This window comes from Prinia subflava, chromosome 21, assembly GCF_021018805.1.
Source record: "Prinia subflava isolate CZ2003 ecotype Zambia chromosome 21, Cam_Psub_1.2, whole genome shotgun sequence".
In the NCBI taxonomy this organism is placed as follows: Eukaryota; Metazoa; Chordata; class Aves; order Passeriformes; family Cisticolidae; genus Prinia; species Prinia subflava.
In genome coordinates this window covers 5,426,709-5,444,496 of record NC_086267.1, presented here as the reverse complement: position 1 = coordinate 5,444,496, position 17,788 = coordinate 5,426,709, and the positions used below count along the sequence as shown (strand labels likewise).

The window sequence follows — 17,788 nt, the reverse complement described above, 5'->3', positions numbered from 1 at the left end:
CTCTGCTGAGGAGCCAGGACTGTTCTCAGCAGTTCTCTGTTCCTGGAGAGCCTCAGAGCTGGGCTGCCCAGTAAGAACCTTTTAATCAGAATATAAACCCCTCCCTGCACACTGCTATTGTCACCTGTGAGGCTTCAAAGCCTTTAGCACATATCAAAGCAGTGTGTGATTTTGAGAAAGTGCTTATTTAACTCTTAACTACTTAGAAACACTAATTCTTCGTCCCTGTGTGCACAATCCAAACTGGATTATTTGCTGCTTATTTTGCAATTGGAATATGAAGAAAACAAGAACTTCCATGTCACTGGGGAATTGGGATGTGGTTTGGGATATTTTTTGTTTCCACAGGCACCAGTTTATAATGCCTCATGCCATACGTGTCATAATCAGAAAATTGCCATTCTGTCCAACTTGCTTACAGTGTAAAGTTTTAAAGAGTTTTCATGGATTATCCAGTCATTTATCCTTAGGAATAATCACCTGTTTGTTGCAGTGTGTATTGTCAAGTTTTAAAATACAAAGCCTGCAATGTTCTGTACCTTTTCTTCAGTGCTCTAACTCTCACCTCCCTGTGGTTAGAGCCAGGGGAAATCTTCCCAGCAGAGAAAACAGAGATGAAGGAGGTCAAGGAGCTGTGTCAGTGTTCTGAGGGTTCATGGGCCAAGGAGTGTCTGGGAGCAGGGAGAAAGAAATCAAGAATGATCTCCAGAGGTCACTGAGTGAGGATTTGACCAAAACAAACTTGTCAGAAAAAATAAATAAACCTTTAGACAACTGGCAAATCGTTGAGGAAGGCTTTTAAGTGAAATCAACATTCCCAGACACTTTTTCACCAAAGTAGAACTGTACACCTGATATAAAAATTCAAGTGATCAGGCAGGGCAAGGGATTGAGGAGGAGATTTCTTGTTATTAATGAAACCCAGAAAAAGGTTGAGTCAGCAGCAGCATCCTGTGCATTCCTCTTTGGCAGCTACACTGACAGAGCTGAGGAGCAGAAACAGGAAAAAAATGAACATAATCAAAGCTTTCTGTATTCCTGATGTATCTTTGAGTCCTGCTTTTCCAGCCCAGCTGCTTCTTGCAGTGAAACTCCAGTATTTTGTTGGTAACTTCAGCCATTTGCCATGGCTATAACCATAATGTCATGAATCCACAATTCGATTATAGCTGTAATGTTATAAAATCATAATTATGACCTCATTTACATCCAGCAGGAAAAGCACAAAAGTGATTCTGAGTGAATAAATTCATCAACATCAGATTGTGTTAAGTGGCCCAAAGAAAATGAGTTGTAATAGAACAGGTTGTGACAAGGGTACTAATGGGAGGAAAGTTGTAAAAAATGGTCTTTCTCTTGAATATAGTTTTGAATAAGTTTTTAACACAAATGTGTACCTAAATGTGAGGCTAATTGATGCTTTATGTAGCAGTTGATTGTTTCAGATACTGATGATGCTTGGTTCATTATTGTAATAAAATATAAGCCTTGGACTTGGCCAGAATTGCCAGATCAGTGTCTTCTAAGGATGGCAACAACCTGAAACCTCCATCCTGCAAATCTGGTGGTGTTTCAGCAAATCCCTCTAAACCCAGCAGGGCCTGCCACTGCTGACACACTTGGATATGACTTGACAAAGAACTTGAAATTGCAAGTTCTGAATGGTGATAAAACATTGGGGGCTTCTAAATAGGATAGGAAAGCTGGAAGCAAAAAACATCAGGAGTGCTGTAATCAAATACTCATGGCATTGTTATGTATTTTGTTTGTTGCTTATTTAATTTCAGTTTAGCATTTATCTTTTTGTGGGGAGGCCACTCAGAGTCCTGCCAGCTGGATTTTGTCCAACTGATTTTCCTGGTTTAAGTTTTAACGCTTTATAAGTGTTTTAAATGAAGAATCCTTTTCCAGGGAACAAAAAAAAAAAATCACCAGCTAGAGCCTGGAGCATGTGTTCTCCAAATGGAATGTTTTCCAGTGTGTGGATGTGTGGAAAGGAGTTTTCAGCTCATGGAAAATGAGGTGTATGAGGAAATGCTGCTCCCTGCATTTCCAGCAGCTCTCCCTCAGTGTGTTCCTGTCCTGAGCTCTCTCTGACCTTGGCAGCATTGCCTGGATCACATTTTCCCAAGGATGAAATCAGAAATCACAGAAATCCTTCTGTCTGCTCAATTCCACCTGGATTTCTGTCCCCTATGATCCTTCCCTAGTTTGGAGCAGCCTGTTTCAAACACTCCAGAGGAACAAATGAGTCCAGAGCTTCCATCTGGTGCCTGTGTTGTGTACAGTGTCACACTTGTTTAATTAATATAATTATAATTTACAATTAATTTAATTCATTTATGCAGATAAAGGTGGTAGCATTTAAATTAAGGGAATGTTCCTACATAATGTGCATCAAATAAGTGCTCTCTGTTTTCTCTCTTAAGTAGCTTCTGTAACTATAAAAATTCTAAAAGTCTGAATCAAGAGTGGAAGTGAGAATGGCTCAGATGGAAAGAATAAAACCAGCTTTTCTGGAGAGTTTCCTTGGAATGCAGTCATTGTGTTCTATAATTTCAGATTGTTCCTTGTCATAGAGTATGTGAATGGGGGAGACCTCATGTTCCACATGCAACGGCAGAGGAAACTCCCTGAGGAGCACGCCAGGTATTTCCTGACACAGGGCTCGTGTTTGCTCTGTTCTGGTGCTTTCATGCACTTGATTCTTAAGTTTACAATGTCCTGCCTAGGAAGAAATGCAAATTTTATTTTTTTTGAAGGATGTGAATATTTTTAGAGAGCAAGCAGTTCATCAGTAGTAGCAGTTATTCCAATTTACTCCTCTTTATTGCTTCATATTTAGGTGATGCCTCTTTGATCTGTTGATAGAATGTGTAAAATTCTACCTAATTTGCTCTGATATTGAAATAATACAGTGTTGGTGGGAGAAGAGTAAAAATCCAGTTTGCATGGCCATGCACTACACAAAGGCTCACTCACTCTGAATAAGAGGAAAATAAAGATCTTCCATCTTGCTATGTGGAATTTTCAGACAAAAATCTGTGGAATAAAAAAGAAATATTTTCTTCTTTAGTAGAATGAAAAAAAAAAATCTCAATTTTTATTTAGGGAATGGTCTTATAAGAGGTCAGTGTCCTTATTAATAAATATAACTTGGGTTTTTTATGCTATTGATACATAAAAGTTGCCTGTAAAACGATGTTTTAAGAACAGATACTTAAATTTCACCAGCTTTTGTACCATCATAATGCTAATATGAACTTTCTCCTTCTTAATTTCAGGTTTTATGCTGCTGAAATTTGTATTGCTCTAAACTTCCTACACGAAAGAGGCATCATCTACAGAGATTTAAAACTAGACAATGTTCTCTTAGATGCAGAGGGTCATATCAAATTAACAGATTATGGCATGTGCAAGGTAGGATTTTCCTGACCTTTCTTCTGTCTCTCCTGGGGAACACTAAGAAAATTCATCTTTATATTAACACTGGTGTTACTGAGCCCGGAATTTGGTTGTGGAATGGGAAGTTTATTCTGAAAAAGCTGTTGAATAGAATCATATTTGGAACTGAATTGTAATAGAAGGGTTTTTTTCCCCAACATCTGTTTGAAAAGGACTTCTAAGTTGTTTAACTGATTTTTTTAAATGTATCTGTAATTAGTAAGCAAAATATTGTTACATACAGGTAGTTGGTCAGTTTTAATCACCTTTGCTGAAGAGGAGCTGTGGAGTCCTAGGCCATTTTGAGCACTGTGAATATTTATTTTGTGAAAGGAAGCTCTTTAAACTCCCTGAGTAACTTGGGGTTTTAAATGTAATTAAAAGAAATACCCAGAAAAGGAGGTCAGCTTTTAATTTTTGAAATGATTTCTGTGTGTAGGAAGGTTTGGGCCCTGGTGACACTACAAGCACTTTCTGTGGGACACCAAATTATATTGCACCAGAGATCCTCAGAGGGGAAGAATATGGTAAGTCATGAATAAACAAATTTATAGTTACAATAAATAGAGCTGTACCTTGATTCAAATACAGTTAATTTTTTGACTTACACATTTCTGTGTTGAGTGCTTGTATGTCACCATGAGGTTTTCCTGGTTTGCTGAGCGTTCATACTAAAGCAGAAGTGTGCACACGCTCGTTAATGTGAACAGGAGATTGAATTTTGTAAATATTGTCATTGTTTGGAATTCCTTCTCCAAGAGAGGGGAGGTTGAATGACAGTCCCTGTGACCAATGTGGGTGAGAGGTGGGAATGCCACTCTCCAATCCATGGGCACCTTGCTAGAAGTATAAAATAGGAAGGAATAAACAAAGCAGGAGGATTTCTCCCCTGCTGCTTTTATCTCCCCAAACTCCGCACTCCGTGTGTCTTTCTGGTGAGGCTCAGAGCAACACTTGTACAGTTTAATTTTTTTCCTGAAATAAAGGGTTTTTTTTCTCTTCCAATCACTCATTTCAGCTTCTTTTAAATCACACTTGGCCTGAAAAAAAATTATTAAATGATGTTATAGGAAAACATTTTAACTGCGGCTTTGCTGCCTGCGGACACCTCTGAGTTCCCCTACATTTGTCACCCCAGTTGAGAAAGTCAGGCTGATGCAGCGATGGTGTAAATGCTGTCAGTGATTCCAGTAAATCCAGGCCAATCCAGTGCTGGTGTGTGTGAGAGGGGAGCTGGCATTGCCCGGGGTGTGCCCTTTGCAGGCTTCAGCGTGGACTGGTGGGCGCTGGGCGTGCTGATGTTCGAGATGATGGCGGGGCGCTCCCCGTTCGACATCATCACCGACAATCCCGACATGAACACTGAGGATTACCTCTTCCAAGGTACCCTTTGGCCTTTGGCTTGGTTCTTTTGGGGGGATGCAGTCAGAACGGGCACTTGGCACAGCACAGGGGGGGTTTCCTTCCCCAGTGTTACCCCAAAGTGCCAACTCCATAACAGGCAAAATGTCTTTAAAGCTGTCCCTGCAGTTCTGTAACAGAATCTGTCCTGCTCTTCTTGAAGGGCCTGAGAGAAAATCAATTTCTGTTTAAAATCACATTTTGCTATATCCTGAGCCCCAAAAGCTTTATTTCCTGTTTACACAACAAATAATAGCAAAAGGTAATGATGGTAAAGTTTCCCATAGAAAACCTTCCAATGTCAATAGAACAAGGCCTTCAATTCCTGTAGCTCCTTTTGTTTGCATGATTTTAAATAATTACTTTATCTTCCATTGTCTAACTGGAACCACACTGGAATAACAAGAGTTTGTATTGAAATCGTGGTCAATGTCACAAACAAAAACCCAATACTGCTGTTTTTAAACCTGTCACAGTTATCCTGGAGAAGCCAATCCGGATCCCAAGGTTTCTTTCTGTCAAGGCTTCCCACGTGTTAAAAGGATTTTTAAACAAGGTAAATAACAGTCTCTTATTTTTAGCATCTGAAAGCTGGAAGTCAGAGCTTCCTGTTGAAAGTGATACAGTTAAGAAGTTAATCTGCTTACTATTAAGAAAATCTATAAACCCTTGGTATCCTCTATGGTAAAAACCCCACTTACTTCGAAATTTATTGAGGGAATTCCACAGCATAGGCTTGATTTTCAGCTAGGTGCAGGCTTTTAAAAAATAACTGTACCTTTGTTTATAAACTCTTTTCTGTAATACTTATTACTCATTTAATTAAGCTGATTGAAATCTGAAGAACCATTAACATGAACGGGAAAAGGATATGAATTATACATTGCTAAATAAATCCCTTATTTTAAGTAGTTGTAAAAGATGATTTAAAATGAAGTTTCAAACAAATTTTATTAAAAACAAAAGATTAAATATCCCCTGCTAGCCACAGTGTGTTCATCCCAGCGGAGTTTGCACAGTCATGGGAATGCTGGAGTCATCTCTGTGGGCTTTTGGCAAACGTGGGCTGTAAGAGGCTTGGAGTGTGTAATTCCAGTGTCTGTGTTTTCCACAGGATCCCAAAGAAAGGCTTGGCTGCCAGCCCCAGACAGGATTTGCTGATATCAAGTCTCACACGTTTTTCCGCAGCATAGACTGGGATCTGGTAAAAATCAGTGCTTGTGTTTCTGGGTGTTCCAAAGGAATAATTCACTAATTCATTGGTTGTGTGCATAACCCTGTTGCAAACAGGGGAAATGAATTCTGGAAATGTAAAAGCAGAGGTCAAAACACATCAAAACCCAGCTGAATTTACCAATTCTATGGCTCTTAAAAATCAGTAGGATTATTGAGGTGGGTGTCAGGGTTTAGTGAGTGGAGGGGGAGTGAGCAGGATCAGTCCCTTTTGTTAAGGATGTGGCAGGAGAGCAGTGGGGTTGTTTTTAAAGGGGCTCTGATTACAGTTTGCAGGATTTCTTTAGTACTGCTGGGATTTTTGGTTCATGGTGAAGAAGATGACTTGCATTTCAATAGGTTTGCAAGCATAAAATTGTATCAAAATTGGATTTTTAAATCTTCTGCTACTTGGGAATTGTGTTACCTTCTGTCTTCAGCATGGAAACCATCCCAGAAATGCCATAGTAACATTTATTGACACTTGAGCAATAAAGCTATAAAGTCTGGAGCACTTCCCTATCAGCATTACATTTTTAATAGGTAGTTAACAATTGCAAAGTGTGTCTGTAGTATTTCCACAGGCTGGGAAGGCAGCAGGGAGAGGCAGCACTAACATGAAAGGTTTCAGATGAGAGAAAGCTGCACGTTTTCATTTTCCCTTTGAAGCTGCTGCTCTGAATTTCATTGTAACATTCTACAGACAACACGCTCAGTGCAGAAAGAGTGGTGCTTTAAAAGACTTGGTGTTTACAAAATTATCCCTGTAATGAGGCCTGTCTTTAATTTTCTGAGACATCCCTTGCTTGAAGTTCTCCCTTCAGCCTGAGTGGTTGCTTGGCTGGTTTTTATTTATTTGGGTTTTTATCTCGTGATGTCCCAGTGCAGCTCACCTGGGGGTGTGGAGCAGAAGATCCTGTCCTGCAGTCTGTTCTGCAGTTTTTTGAGACAGAGGGAAAAAGACAACTGTTGGATTTGTATTTTGTTTATTTGTAGAAAAAACTCTTCATGGATATTGCTACTTCTTGGTCAACATTTATGCTGATTGAATTTTTACACTTTCTAACACATCTTTATGGTTGGAAGCTTTAATATTAAATCACCATTTTTTAAAAAAGGGAAGATTTAGGGGATCTGTTTTGTGATAAGATTAGGACAGTACTGCTCAGGAGGATCAACGTCAGATACATTTGAAGTTAAATTTCTAATAATTTTTGGCAAATGTACTCAGGAAAAAATGAGAAAATACTTGGAAAGCTTTTTTAGTTATTAGAATTTCCTACTCACCACCTGAATTTCAAAGAAAACATTTGGACTTAAAAGCTTTCCCAAATCTTTTCAAGTTGGAACCTAAGGAAACAAGTCTAACACTGACTTAAAACTTGTTCTGTGTGAAGCTAGAGCTAAATGGAAAAATAAATACAGGGAAAGTGAGCAACAGCCCAGGAACATTTTTCCTGGTATTAGTCATCCAAAGTGTGTGTGGCACAGCCCAGAACGTTTGAGATTGCTCACTCTGGTGTAGGATGGCTCAGCAGCATCAGGGCAGTTCTTTTTTGGATTGTTTTGGGGTATTCAGTCTATTCTTATCTCGGTGCCTGTTTTCTGGTGTTTAACCATTATATGCTGCAGTAAGAACTACAAAGCCACAGCTCCTGTTTGCAGTGAGGTGTTTTCCAGAGCTGCAACACCTCTTTTTTAACTCATTTTCTCAAGTTAAAGGCTGCAAGTTCTCTCTGCAGCTGATTTAAGAGGGCTTTTATGCTTTATTGAGTATAACAAAGGAGGAAGTCTGAAGTTTAACTCCCTGTGGAATAATGCCTGGCTGGTGGGTGTGAGTGGCAGCAACTCACAGGAACAGTCCTGCCACCCTAATTGATTTTTGAAATATTCATTTTGCTGATTCCCTCATGTTGCCATTCTCGTTTGGGAGGAGCTGATTATTGCTTCTTCACAACTTTGATTTCATGGTGCTTTCCCAGACCTGATCATCGATGGGATGTTGATGTGTTAATGCACCACCCTGTGACAGTTTCACAATTTCCTGTGCTCTTGTCTGAAACCTGAAATCCAAGATTTCTCTATGATTTATTCCCTGTTTTGTTTGCTCTGTACCAAGCATCAGGAGTGATCCTGGCCTTAAAATCAGGTTTTTATCTGATATTGGTAATACAAGTGATCATTTTGGTCAGTGGTAACTACTACTCACTCTCATCACACCTGTCCTAAGTTAGATTATGGAGATTTGTAGCCTAGACAGTTTTTTAACTGAATATAAATGTTAGAATTAGAATGTTGGTGTGTGTGCTACTATAAATTGGACTGTGTGACAGATTGCACAAAAATGCAGGAAGAAAAGTAGGTCGATTTCTCAGGAACAAAAGTAAATATATTGTGCTAATTGCTGTCTTGCAGCACTGTGGGAATTCATCAGTCCTGAGTCTAACTTACCAATTTAGAGAAAACTTAAAAGGCTGAATTATTTGTGGATTTTTATTTTAAAATGCAGAGCAGTCACTGTAACAGTGTCTGTTGCCTGGCTGGTAGGGTGTACTGCTTGGTATTTCAGTGTTCCTTTCCAACAGCATTTACAGCAGTTGGATTGGAGTTTCCTGAGGGATCCTGTAACTCTTGCACACTGTTCTTTTTTCCTGAGGGATGCTGTAACTCTTGCACACTGTGATTTTTTTTCCTGAGGGATCCTGTAACTCCTGCACACTGTGATTTTTTCCTGAGGGATGCTGTGGCTCCTGCACACTGTTCTTTTTTCCTGAGGGATCCTGTAACTCCTGCACACTGTTCTTTTTTCCTGAGGGATGCTGTAACTCTTGCACACTGTTCTTTTTTCCTGAGGGATCCTGTAACTCTTGCACAGTTATTTTTTCCTGAGGGATCCTGTAACTCCTGCACACTGTTCTTTTTTCCTGAGGGATCCTGTAACTCTTGCACACTGTGATTTTTTCCTGAGGGATGCTGTGGCTCCTGCACACTGTTCTTTTTTCCTGAGGGATGCTGTGGCTCCTGCACACTGTTCTTTTTTCCTGAGGGATCCTGTAACTCTTGCACACTGTTCTTTTTTCCTGAGGGATGCTGTGGCTCCTGCACACTGTTATTTTTTCCTGAGGGATCCTGTAACTCCTGCACACTGTTCTTTTTTCCTGAGGGATCCTGTAACTCCTGCACACTGTTCTTTTTTCCTGAGGGGATCCTGTATCTCTTGCACACTGTTGTTTTTTCCTGAGGGATCCTGTAACTCTTGCACACTGTGATCTTTTCCTGAGGGATCCTGTAACTCTTGCACAGTTATTTTTTCCTGAGTGATCCTGTGACTCCTGCACACTGTTCTTTTTTCCTGAGTGATCCTGTGACTCCTGCACACTGTTATTTTTTCCTGAGGGATCCTGTAACTCCTGCACACTGTGATCTTTTCCTGAGGGATCCTGTAACTCCTGCACACTGTTCTTTTTTCCTGAGGGATCCTGTAACTCTTGCACAGTTCTTTTTTCCTGAGGGATCCTGTAACTCCTGCACACTGTTATTTTTTCCTGAGGGATCCTGTAACCCCTGCACACTGTTGTTTTTTGTTTTGGGCAGCTGGAGAAGAAGCAGACGACGCCGCCGTTCCAGCCGCAGATCACGGACGATTACGGCTTGGATAACTTCGACACGCAGTTCACCAGCGAGCCCGTGCAGCTCACCCCCGATGATGAGTATGTGCTGCATGGCTAGAAATTAGTTCATAAATATCTAAAAATCACTAAGAAACTGTATACTTGCCTTTAGAATACAGTAAATTTGAAGTTCTTTGTGTCTTGCATAATTTATTATGTGATAGGAGGCCGCCCTAAACTAAACTAAACACTGCTCTTGTTTGTGTTTTTCAGAGATATAATAAAACGAATAGATCAGTCAGAATTTGAAGGATTTGAATATATTAATCCATTGTTGCTGTCAACAGAAGAGACAGTATGAAGGAATGACCTCGTTGGGGACAGTGTGAATGACATTAATTTATCCTTAACTACAGTATATGCATGCGAGGCTGGGGACTGGTCACTTTGGATGGAGACCAATGATCTAAAAACAAATTTGCTGCTGAAAATCAAAGAAGAGAATTATGATTTTGGTGGGTGTCCTCTGCCACTTAGTGATTCTTAAGTTCTGGGCACTGACACAACTGGCTTCATTAATGAAGGAATTTGCATTTTGTGCCTGTTTCATGAAGGATTGAAACATTCATTGCATCCCTGCAAAAGGAGATCATGAGAAACTCTGAGATCCACACACTTCCTACAGACATTTGATGCAATGAGCTCCCAGTTGAAGAGTATTACAGTGTAACATCCTGAAGAATAAAATATATTACGGTGGTGTTGAAGCTTATTTTTGATGCCTTTTTTCACAAGTGGTACCTGTCTAAACATCTCAGATATATTTAAAAGGAGTTGTGTTTTATTAGCAATCAAAACATAAATTTAGGTACAAGATTTAAGTGCCTAAATGGATAAACTGCATTGAAGGATTATTGCATATTTGGGACGTTCTTACACCTGGTAAGTTCTGCTTGTTAATATTAAGTAACATTTCCATCTGAAACATACAGTTCACAGCTGCAGCCTGATGTTTAGTTGCATTTTTACAGAATTTGGAATGCAGAGTGACTCAGTGAGATTAATTCCAAATTAGAATTTATGGTATCAATTTCAGAATCTGTTGTCTTAAACTCCAAATTTACCAAAACGTAGAGATTGAAGAAAACTAAATTTGCACACAAAGGATTTCTAAACATACTTAAGCAGTGCCTACACCTACAATGCTATTGTGTTGTATATTAGATTTTTGCAAAGTATTTTTATCAACAATACAAATATTCAGATGTAGAGCAAAAGCATAGTGAAGCATAGCCTTAAAGTTTAAGTAGTAAATCTAGAATAACCATAAGATAAACTCCACTTTCCTGATAAAGCACACCTCCTCCTTACCATAAACTGTCTGCTTACAGTTGCTCATTAATAACTAATTATTCTGCAGCAGAGAATGGCATCGTTCAGCGAAACGATTGGCATCCAAGCAGTACAATTCTTTTAATGGACAAAAAACAAATACCTAAGAAATTGGAAAAAGGAAAAGTCAACTGTGAAATCCCTTCTGGTGGGAAGCAGGGGGTGCCAGGGGAGGACTCAGGAGCCGCCTGGAGGGACCGGGCTCTGTCCCCGGGGCACTGTCCCCCGGGGCACTGTCCCCCGGGGCTGTGTCCCCCGAGGGGCTGTGTCCCCCGAGGGGCTGTGTCCCCCGGGGCTCTGTGCCCCCGAGGCTCTGTGCCCCCGAGGCTCTGTCCCCCGGGGCTCTGTGCCCCCGAGGGGCTCTGTCCCCCGGGGCTCTGTGCCCCCGAGGGGCTCTGTGCCCCCGAGGCTCTGTCCCCCGGGGCTCTGTGCCCCCGAGGGGCTCTGTGCCCCCGAGGGGCTCTGTCCCCGAGGCTGTGTCCCCCGAGGGGCTGTGTCCCCCGGGGCTGTGTCCTCCGAGGCTCTGTCCCCCGGGGCTCTGTCCCCCGAGGCTGTGTCCCCGAGGCTCTGTCCCCGAGGGCTCTGTCCCCGGGGCTCTGTCCCCGAGGCTCTGTCCCCGGGGCTCTGTCCCCGAGGGCTCTGTCCCCGAGGGCTCTGTCCCCGAGGCTCTGTCCCCGAGGGCTCTGTCCCCCGGGGCTCTGTCCCCGAGGGCTCTGTCCCCGGGGCACTGTCCCCGAGGCTCAGCCCCGGGCCGGGCTGGGCTCCGGCGCCGCTGTGGGAAGGGAAGGCAGAAACAACCCCGTGCTGCAGCATCTCACCTGATCGGGTGCAAAACCCAGCGTAAATTGTGACACTTTCACTTTCTTTGCATTAACCTATGGTTTTCTCAGGGTACAGCATTGCATTAGGTGCTGAACATGACATCTTTGGGATTCACATCCAAGTCATGAGGTGCTAGGACCAGACTGCCAAAACATTGTTTGAAATATTCAATTAATCATTGATTAACAATCTAGGTTTTGTATCCCCTCCTTAGCCACAGTTATGCAGACCTGTGGTTGTTTAGTTCTATGAATCCCATTCAGGTTTCAGTTGTGGGTTTCTCTGTTGGACTGTAGCTTTTCATATTCAGCAAAATGTGTTTTAATCAGCACTAAATAATTTAACTAGTAAAAAGTACTTGCCTCAAATGCCTGGACTTTAGATACTTTATTATCTACTAAAGGCAACATTACCTTTTAAATGTAATCTGACATTTTTTTAATTGCTCCTTTTTCCCCTTTTCCTTCTTATTTTATTTCCCCTGAATAATTTCCCGTTCAGTGTTTTCAACTCCCCTGGTACTGAAGTTAATCAGTTGTGATCAGAGTGACTGCAGGCAGCTCATGAGTGGAACTGTGACAGGTTAAGCTGTCCTTTGACATGCCAGGGCATGGAACTTTAAACTGGAAATATTAGAAATGTGGGCTGGGATTTTTTTTAACCTTTTTTCTAGGTTTCAGAACATTTTGGGAGGGAGGGAAGGAGGACTAGAAAGACACATTTTGCTAATCAAACATTGTAAAGACTATTTGATTTTTATTTAAGAATTTACAGGCATTTACAATGTTGCTGTGTTGCCAAATAGTTTGCTGGGTACAAGTTTGGTTGCTCATGTGCAAGTGTTTGAATAATGTTCTGTTCATGATGAAGGGGAAATTTTTTATATAAAGTACTTGTTTTATAAATAAAAGAAAATGAAGGATGTAATTAAATGTGTGGTTTGGAAAAAAATCCTAATATATTACAAATGGATCTGGTAATGATATATAGTTGTCTTATTTGAAATAGTAAATGAAAATTCTAGCTAATTTAATGATTGTAAAACAGTAAATATGTTCTTGTAGTTTTGTATAATTAATTAGTTGGGATCTTTGCTGACCAGTTTTAATTGTGCAGAAGATGGTATACTAATCCATAACAGCTGAGATCATTTATATTCTTGCACATCTATTAAAGACTTTAATGAAAAAGTTAACAGACTGTTATTATTTATCAGTGAACTGGGCTGTGTCCAGCCTCTCAAACAGACCCCACTGTAAATTAAATCTGTGGGAGCCTCCCTGTGTTTTGTACTGCACTCTCTGTTTATTCTGTGTCTGAGTCCCAGCTCAGCTGCAGGTTTGAGGACTGGGGCACAGGGAAATAAAACAGAGCAGGTTGGTGATGCCATCCCTTGGTTTGTCACTGTCACTAAATGTCATTTATTGTGCCCCTCGCAGCCCCCACTCCTTCAGAAATATAAAAACCCCTCACCCTTTATTTGGTGTGGGCTGTGTTGTCTCCTAAATAGAGACAACACACCCAGGATCAATGGTACAATTATATTTTCTTACTCCAGGTATTAAAACAAACCCACCAAATTCAAATTACTTTTTAACTGAGTTTATTTTTGTAGTTTATCTGTTTAGGAAAAAAAAAGTAAACTTTTGGATTAGAGTAAGTAACAGTTGTCTTTTGCTGAGCTGCTCTCTTCTGTCCTGAGGGATTCAGAACTGTGGTGCACACAAAGCTCCAGGGATTTCCAGCAGTGCACTTCTTTCAGGAGTACCAAGCCCCATTTCCCTGGGGGCTCTCTGGGACATCCCAGAGCACTGTTTTCACAACTAGAACTACTCTTTGTGTGCATTTGAAAGGCTTTAAAATACAAAAAACAAATAGGCAGGTGGCACTTATCCTTCTATTGAGTTACTGGTTTAAGTCAGAGACTCAAAGGATGTGCTTGACTCATTTTTCCTTTGAGGAAGCTTCATCCTTGGCCTTGTTCCTTTGCTCTTCTGGCTTTACCACATGACATCATCTGCACTTTCAGACAGGCACCTGGCAAGGTGGCCATCGATGTCCAGCTGGGAGAGCCTGCAAACACAGAACACTCACATCCTTCCACTGCCTGCTCTTTGCTCCCTCCCAGAAGTGTTCTGGTGCCTCAGTGGGGCAGAAACTCCTGTGCCCAAATCCTCTACCCAAACCTCCCTCCCTTGCTGTTACTGCTGCTCACGCTGGAGCTGAGTAGCACAGACCTGAACATGGAGACCTGATGCATTTTAAGCCTTTCTGTCTAAGTCTCTTGACAGAATGACCAAAATTGTCTAAATATTAATGTAGCCACTCCTTTGTCTCCCTGTTCAGCCTCCCAACAACAGGGTAAGTGGCACCCAACAGAGCTTGCAGGGTTTGAGGATCTGTGGAAAAGCACATTTTCAGCAACTCTGACAGCCTAAGTACTATGAAATTGTGTTAGCAGTTCTTACTGTAGAGCAGATACTCAACTTGTAAATGGGGTTACAGTAGGTAATTCTGACAGCTAAAAATGGCCTTACATTAGAAGTTTTGTCTGCTTTTGTTTTTCTGTACATAGAGGATGCATCCAGAACCTGCTGGGGCTCATTTATGGGAAAGTTATGAAAAAAATCCAAACCACAAACTTACCTTCCACTGAACTGCATCAGACACATGGGACAGCTGTCGAGAGCTGCAGCTGCTTCCCCCTGGTTCTCCTTCCTCTCCTCGTCGCTCCCCAGCTCCTCTGCAGGCACCCCCAGGGGAGGATCCCCGTGCTGTGTTTGAGTTTGAGGCTTTTCCTCACCCTTTTCTTTCCCACTCTTCTGAGCAGTCCCTGTTTGGTGCTGCTGAGGGCTCAAGGCTTCTGCAGGGCTGTGCAGCAAGGCCGAGGGCTGTGCTGAGCTGCTGTGCCCAGGGAGTTTATGTGGCCTGGGACTCACACCCAGCTCTGAAACGCCTTCTGCATCTGCCCCAGATGCACTTTTGGCTTGATCTGTGCTGGTTTCCCTGCAGGGTTTTTCAGCTGCTGCTAAGCTTTTCAGTTTATCTGCTTGGCCCTGTCCTTTATGCAATTCATTGCTGTGGCTCTGTGTTGGCTGCTGTGAGTTCACATCCGTGGGGTTCAGACATTTATCTTTGTGAAAAGATGGGAATGATACCCACTCAAAGTCTTTTATTCCAACTGTAAAGACTTCCTGGTGTTCTGGACTCTTTTCCTGTTGTTTCTACAACACACACACATAGAGAATGTCTTAAGCAAACGTAGCTCAATCAATACCTAAACCCAGGCTTTGGGAACACACTGCAAATACTGAGAAAGATGAACTACTAAAGGGAAGAAAAGAACATTTTATTTATGTACCTCCTCCAGGAGCTTCCTGGAGCTGATGGAATATGGGTCCTCCTTTAGCATTTCTAAATGGATACAATGGGTACTCATGTTCCAGAGAGACTAAGGATGAAAACAACAACCTGCTGCCATTCAGGGGGGAGAAAAAGTACTTTATAAGGACTGATTTTTATGTTGTGATCTTGCCTAACACCACTGGAGTGATGTCAGGGTGGGTTCTGTGTAATTAACCCCTCTATTACAGTTTGCCATTTCCATTTCATTCCTTAGGGAGGTGCTGGTGTTTATGGCAGTCACCATCCTTACACAGGCTCCTCTTCCCAGCAAAATGTTGGAGAGAATTTCCTGTACTGCAAAACAGCTGTCCTTATATTCCCTGCCACACCACTGCACACAGAGATTAAACAGCTGAAACCCCACATCTCTAAAAGCTATTTCAGGTTGTTTCCCATCAGCCAGGCTGTTGCTGTGGGAAGCAGGACACAAAGTGCAAAAACAAGGATACAGCACGCTACCTTTTCCAAGAACTCCGGAAAGCTGGGCACTGTGTCCCAGTTTGTGCAGTGGGAATCTTGACTGATGTCCTTCAGTAGCAAAAGCCAGGTTTTTTCACACTCATTTAAATCTTCCTTTTCAAACCAAGAACATCTGTCAGTCAGTGCCCTGTAAAGATACAGTCCAATAGTTTGAAGGTACGAGAGAAGAAAGAAAATACCGTTACACTGATACTGGTTTGCCTCTTTTTTCTGGAACACAAAGACATTATTGAGCCCGCAAACTATTTTTTGCAGCTTTATGTGACTTATGTAATTTGTACAGCTGGCAAAAAATTAATGTCTAAATGCTTTCCTTTCTGCTTGTAACAAATGAGCAGTAGGTATCTATCACTATCTTCACTTCCAAGGGAAACTGAAGTGCAGCCACTGTTTCATCTTCTCAAATACCAAGCTTAACACCTGCTGAGCACAGAAATCATGGAATTGTTTGCACTGAGGGTGGCAATTGCATCGGTTCCCATGTATGTCTGCTCATTCCCACACTGCCATTTGAAATTACTGACTATCTTCCCAAACAATTTTATTTAGTCGATCCTAGGAACTATAAGCACTAGAAAGTAATGCTGTATAAAGACAATTCCAAGGGAAGGATGGATTGTTAATGTCACAATGGTTTTTCCAGCATTCTTCCGGATGCTTTTTCTTGGGTCGCTGTCCAGGAATGAAGCTGTATGGAAAAGAAATTAGAAACAACTCTCAAAGAGCAGAGTGATCAACCTCTCACAGCCCATAGTGGAAGGGACTCGAACACAAACCGAGCCATTCACTGCCTTCCGTCCTCCCGAACTCCAAGGCTGGAAAAAACAGGAAATATTTCTGCGCTCCTGTGAGCCGTACTGTGGAAGAAAGAGAACTGAGTTTTCACACATTAACATTTCTTAGGCCCTGTCCTCGCCAGTGCTGCTCTATGCCGAGGAACGTGCGGAAGGCGTGGGGCCCGCTGTGCTTTATCCTGCAGTTTTATCTCTATTTTTTAAAGGCGCTACGGGCGGCGTTTTATGAAATAACCTTTAGCAGACATAGATCTGACCGCGAAACGCCGCGAGTCGCCGGGGCGGTGCACCCCGGCCCCCAGGACCGCTCCGATCCCCCCGGTCCCGACTCACTGGGGCCGCGGCGGGGGCTCGGGGCCGGGGCTGCGCTCCCGGCCGCGGGCGGGCGGCGCCGTCCGCGGCTTCAGGCGCAGCTTGGCGGCTCCTTCCTCACACATGGCCCAGGCTCCCCGCGCCGCGCCGGGGGACGGCGCTGGCGGCCGCGGGAAGGCGGAGAGAGAGGGCGGCCGAGGCTTCCTCCTCCTCCTCCTCCTCCTGCCCCGGGCGCGCTGCCGGGGCTGGGACTCTCCGCCCTCAGAGCCGCCCTCACGGCGCGGGGCGGCGGGAGCGGGCCAGCAGCTCCCTGAGGGGAGCCCGCTGTTCCTCAGCCCCTGCACCCTTCAGCCGCCAGGGGCTGGCCTGCCTCGGAAACAGCCATTTTTTGCGTTGCTTTTTCCCCTCACACTTTACGTTTTTGTAGGGTTTTGGGGTATAGGGAAGGGCAGAGTCAGGGGCTGTGCTGGGGGGTCCCCTGGCTGAGGGGGACAAGATGGCGCCGGTCCCGCCCTGGGTCTGGAGCTTCTGAGGGCCAAACCCAAAGTCTGTTCTTCCAAAAATCAGAACGGATTAGGAGCGCACTTCTGACCTAATTTCGCTTTCAGAGAAGATTCTGAAGTGATGCAGTTTGACGTTTTTGGCGGGGATGTCGCCTTGTGGCTTGAAATAAGAGGGTTTAAACACTCCCCGGCCTGCAGCCGTCTCAAAAACAGACAGCAGAGGAACGGTGACAGACACTTCATCCTCCAACACTACATGTAAGCATCAGAAAGTAACTCTGCTGTTTAAACTCTTCACAATTGCAAAAAATAATTATACAAGGAAATAAATCCAGTTTGGTAACAGGTGTTTATGAGGGAGCACCAGCAGAGAGGACTCTTTGCATAAAACAAATTTATTATTCATAATACA

General features: G+C 42.8%; 2 protein-coding genes across 2 annotated transcripts in view; one reads left to right on the top strand and one right to left on the bottom strand.

The window, feature by feature from the left end:
• Positions 1-10,435, top strand: part of PRKCZ (protein kinase C zeta) — a 40,423-nt gene extending 29,988 nt beyond the window's left edge. The window contains exons 12-19 of the mRNA XM_063417258.1: positions 2,563-2,649; positions 3,285-3,420; positions 3,884-3,971; positions 4,708-4,827; positions 5,322-5,401; positions 5,960-6,049; positions 9,652-9,767; positions 9,942-10,435. Of these exons, the coding sequence (XP_063273328.1) occupies positions 2,563-2,649; positions 3,285-3,420; positions 3,884-3,971; positions 4,708-4,827; positions 5,322-5,401; positions 5,960-6,049; positions 9,652-9,767; positions 9,942-10,029 (805 nt within the window). The 3' untranslated portion in view covers positions 10,030-10,435. The remainder of the gene's footprint in view (positions 1-2,562; positions 2,650-3,284; positions 3,421-3,883; positions 3,972-4,707; positions 4,828-5,321; positions 5,402-5,959; positions 6,050-9,651; positions 9,768-9,941) is intronic.
• A 2,183-nt stretch (positions 10,436-12,618) lies between these two features.
• FAAP20 (FA core complex associated protein 20) lies at positions 12,619-17,203 on the bottom strand. Its single transcript, XM_063417392.1, has 4 exons — positions 16,895-17,203; positions 15,747-15,894; positions 14,529-15,106; positions 12,619-13,955 (listed from the first exon to the last, which is right to left on the bottom strand). The coding sequence occupies exons 1-4, from the start codon at positions 16,996-16,998 to the stop codon at positions 13,883-13,885; spliced, it is 903 nt and encodes a 300-aa protein (XP_063273462.1). The 5' UTR covers positions 16,999-17,203; the 3' UTR covers positions 12,619-13,882.
• Positions 17,204-17,788: the final 585 nt, after the last annotated feature.

Excerpts from the sequence above, each read along its gene's own strand:
- FAAP20 (XM_063417392.1), bottom strand. The coding sequence starts at position 16,998 with ATGTGTGAGGAAGGAGCCGCCAAGCTGCGCCTGAAGCCGCGGACGGCG. Across the intron at positions 15,107-15,746 it reads TTCCGGAGTTCTTGGAAAAG|AAACAACAGGAAAAGAGTCC; the intron begins GTAGCGTGCTGT and ends TGTGTGTTGTAG. Across the intron at positions 13,956-14,528 it reads CTGATGCAGTTCAGTGGAAG|GCTCTCCCAGCTGGACATCG; the intron begins GTAAGTTTGTGG and ends CTGTGTTTGCAG.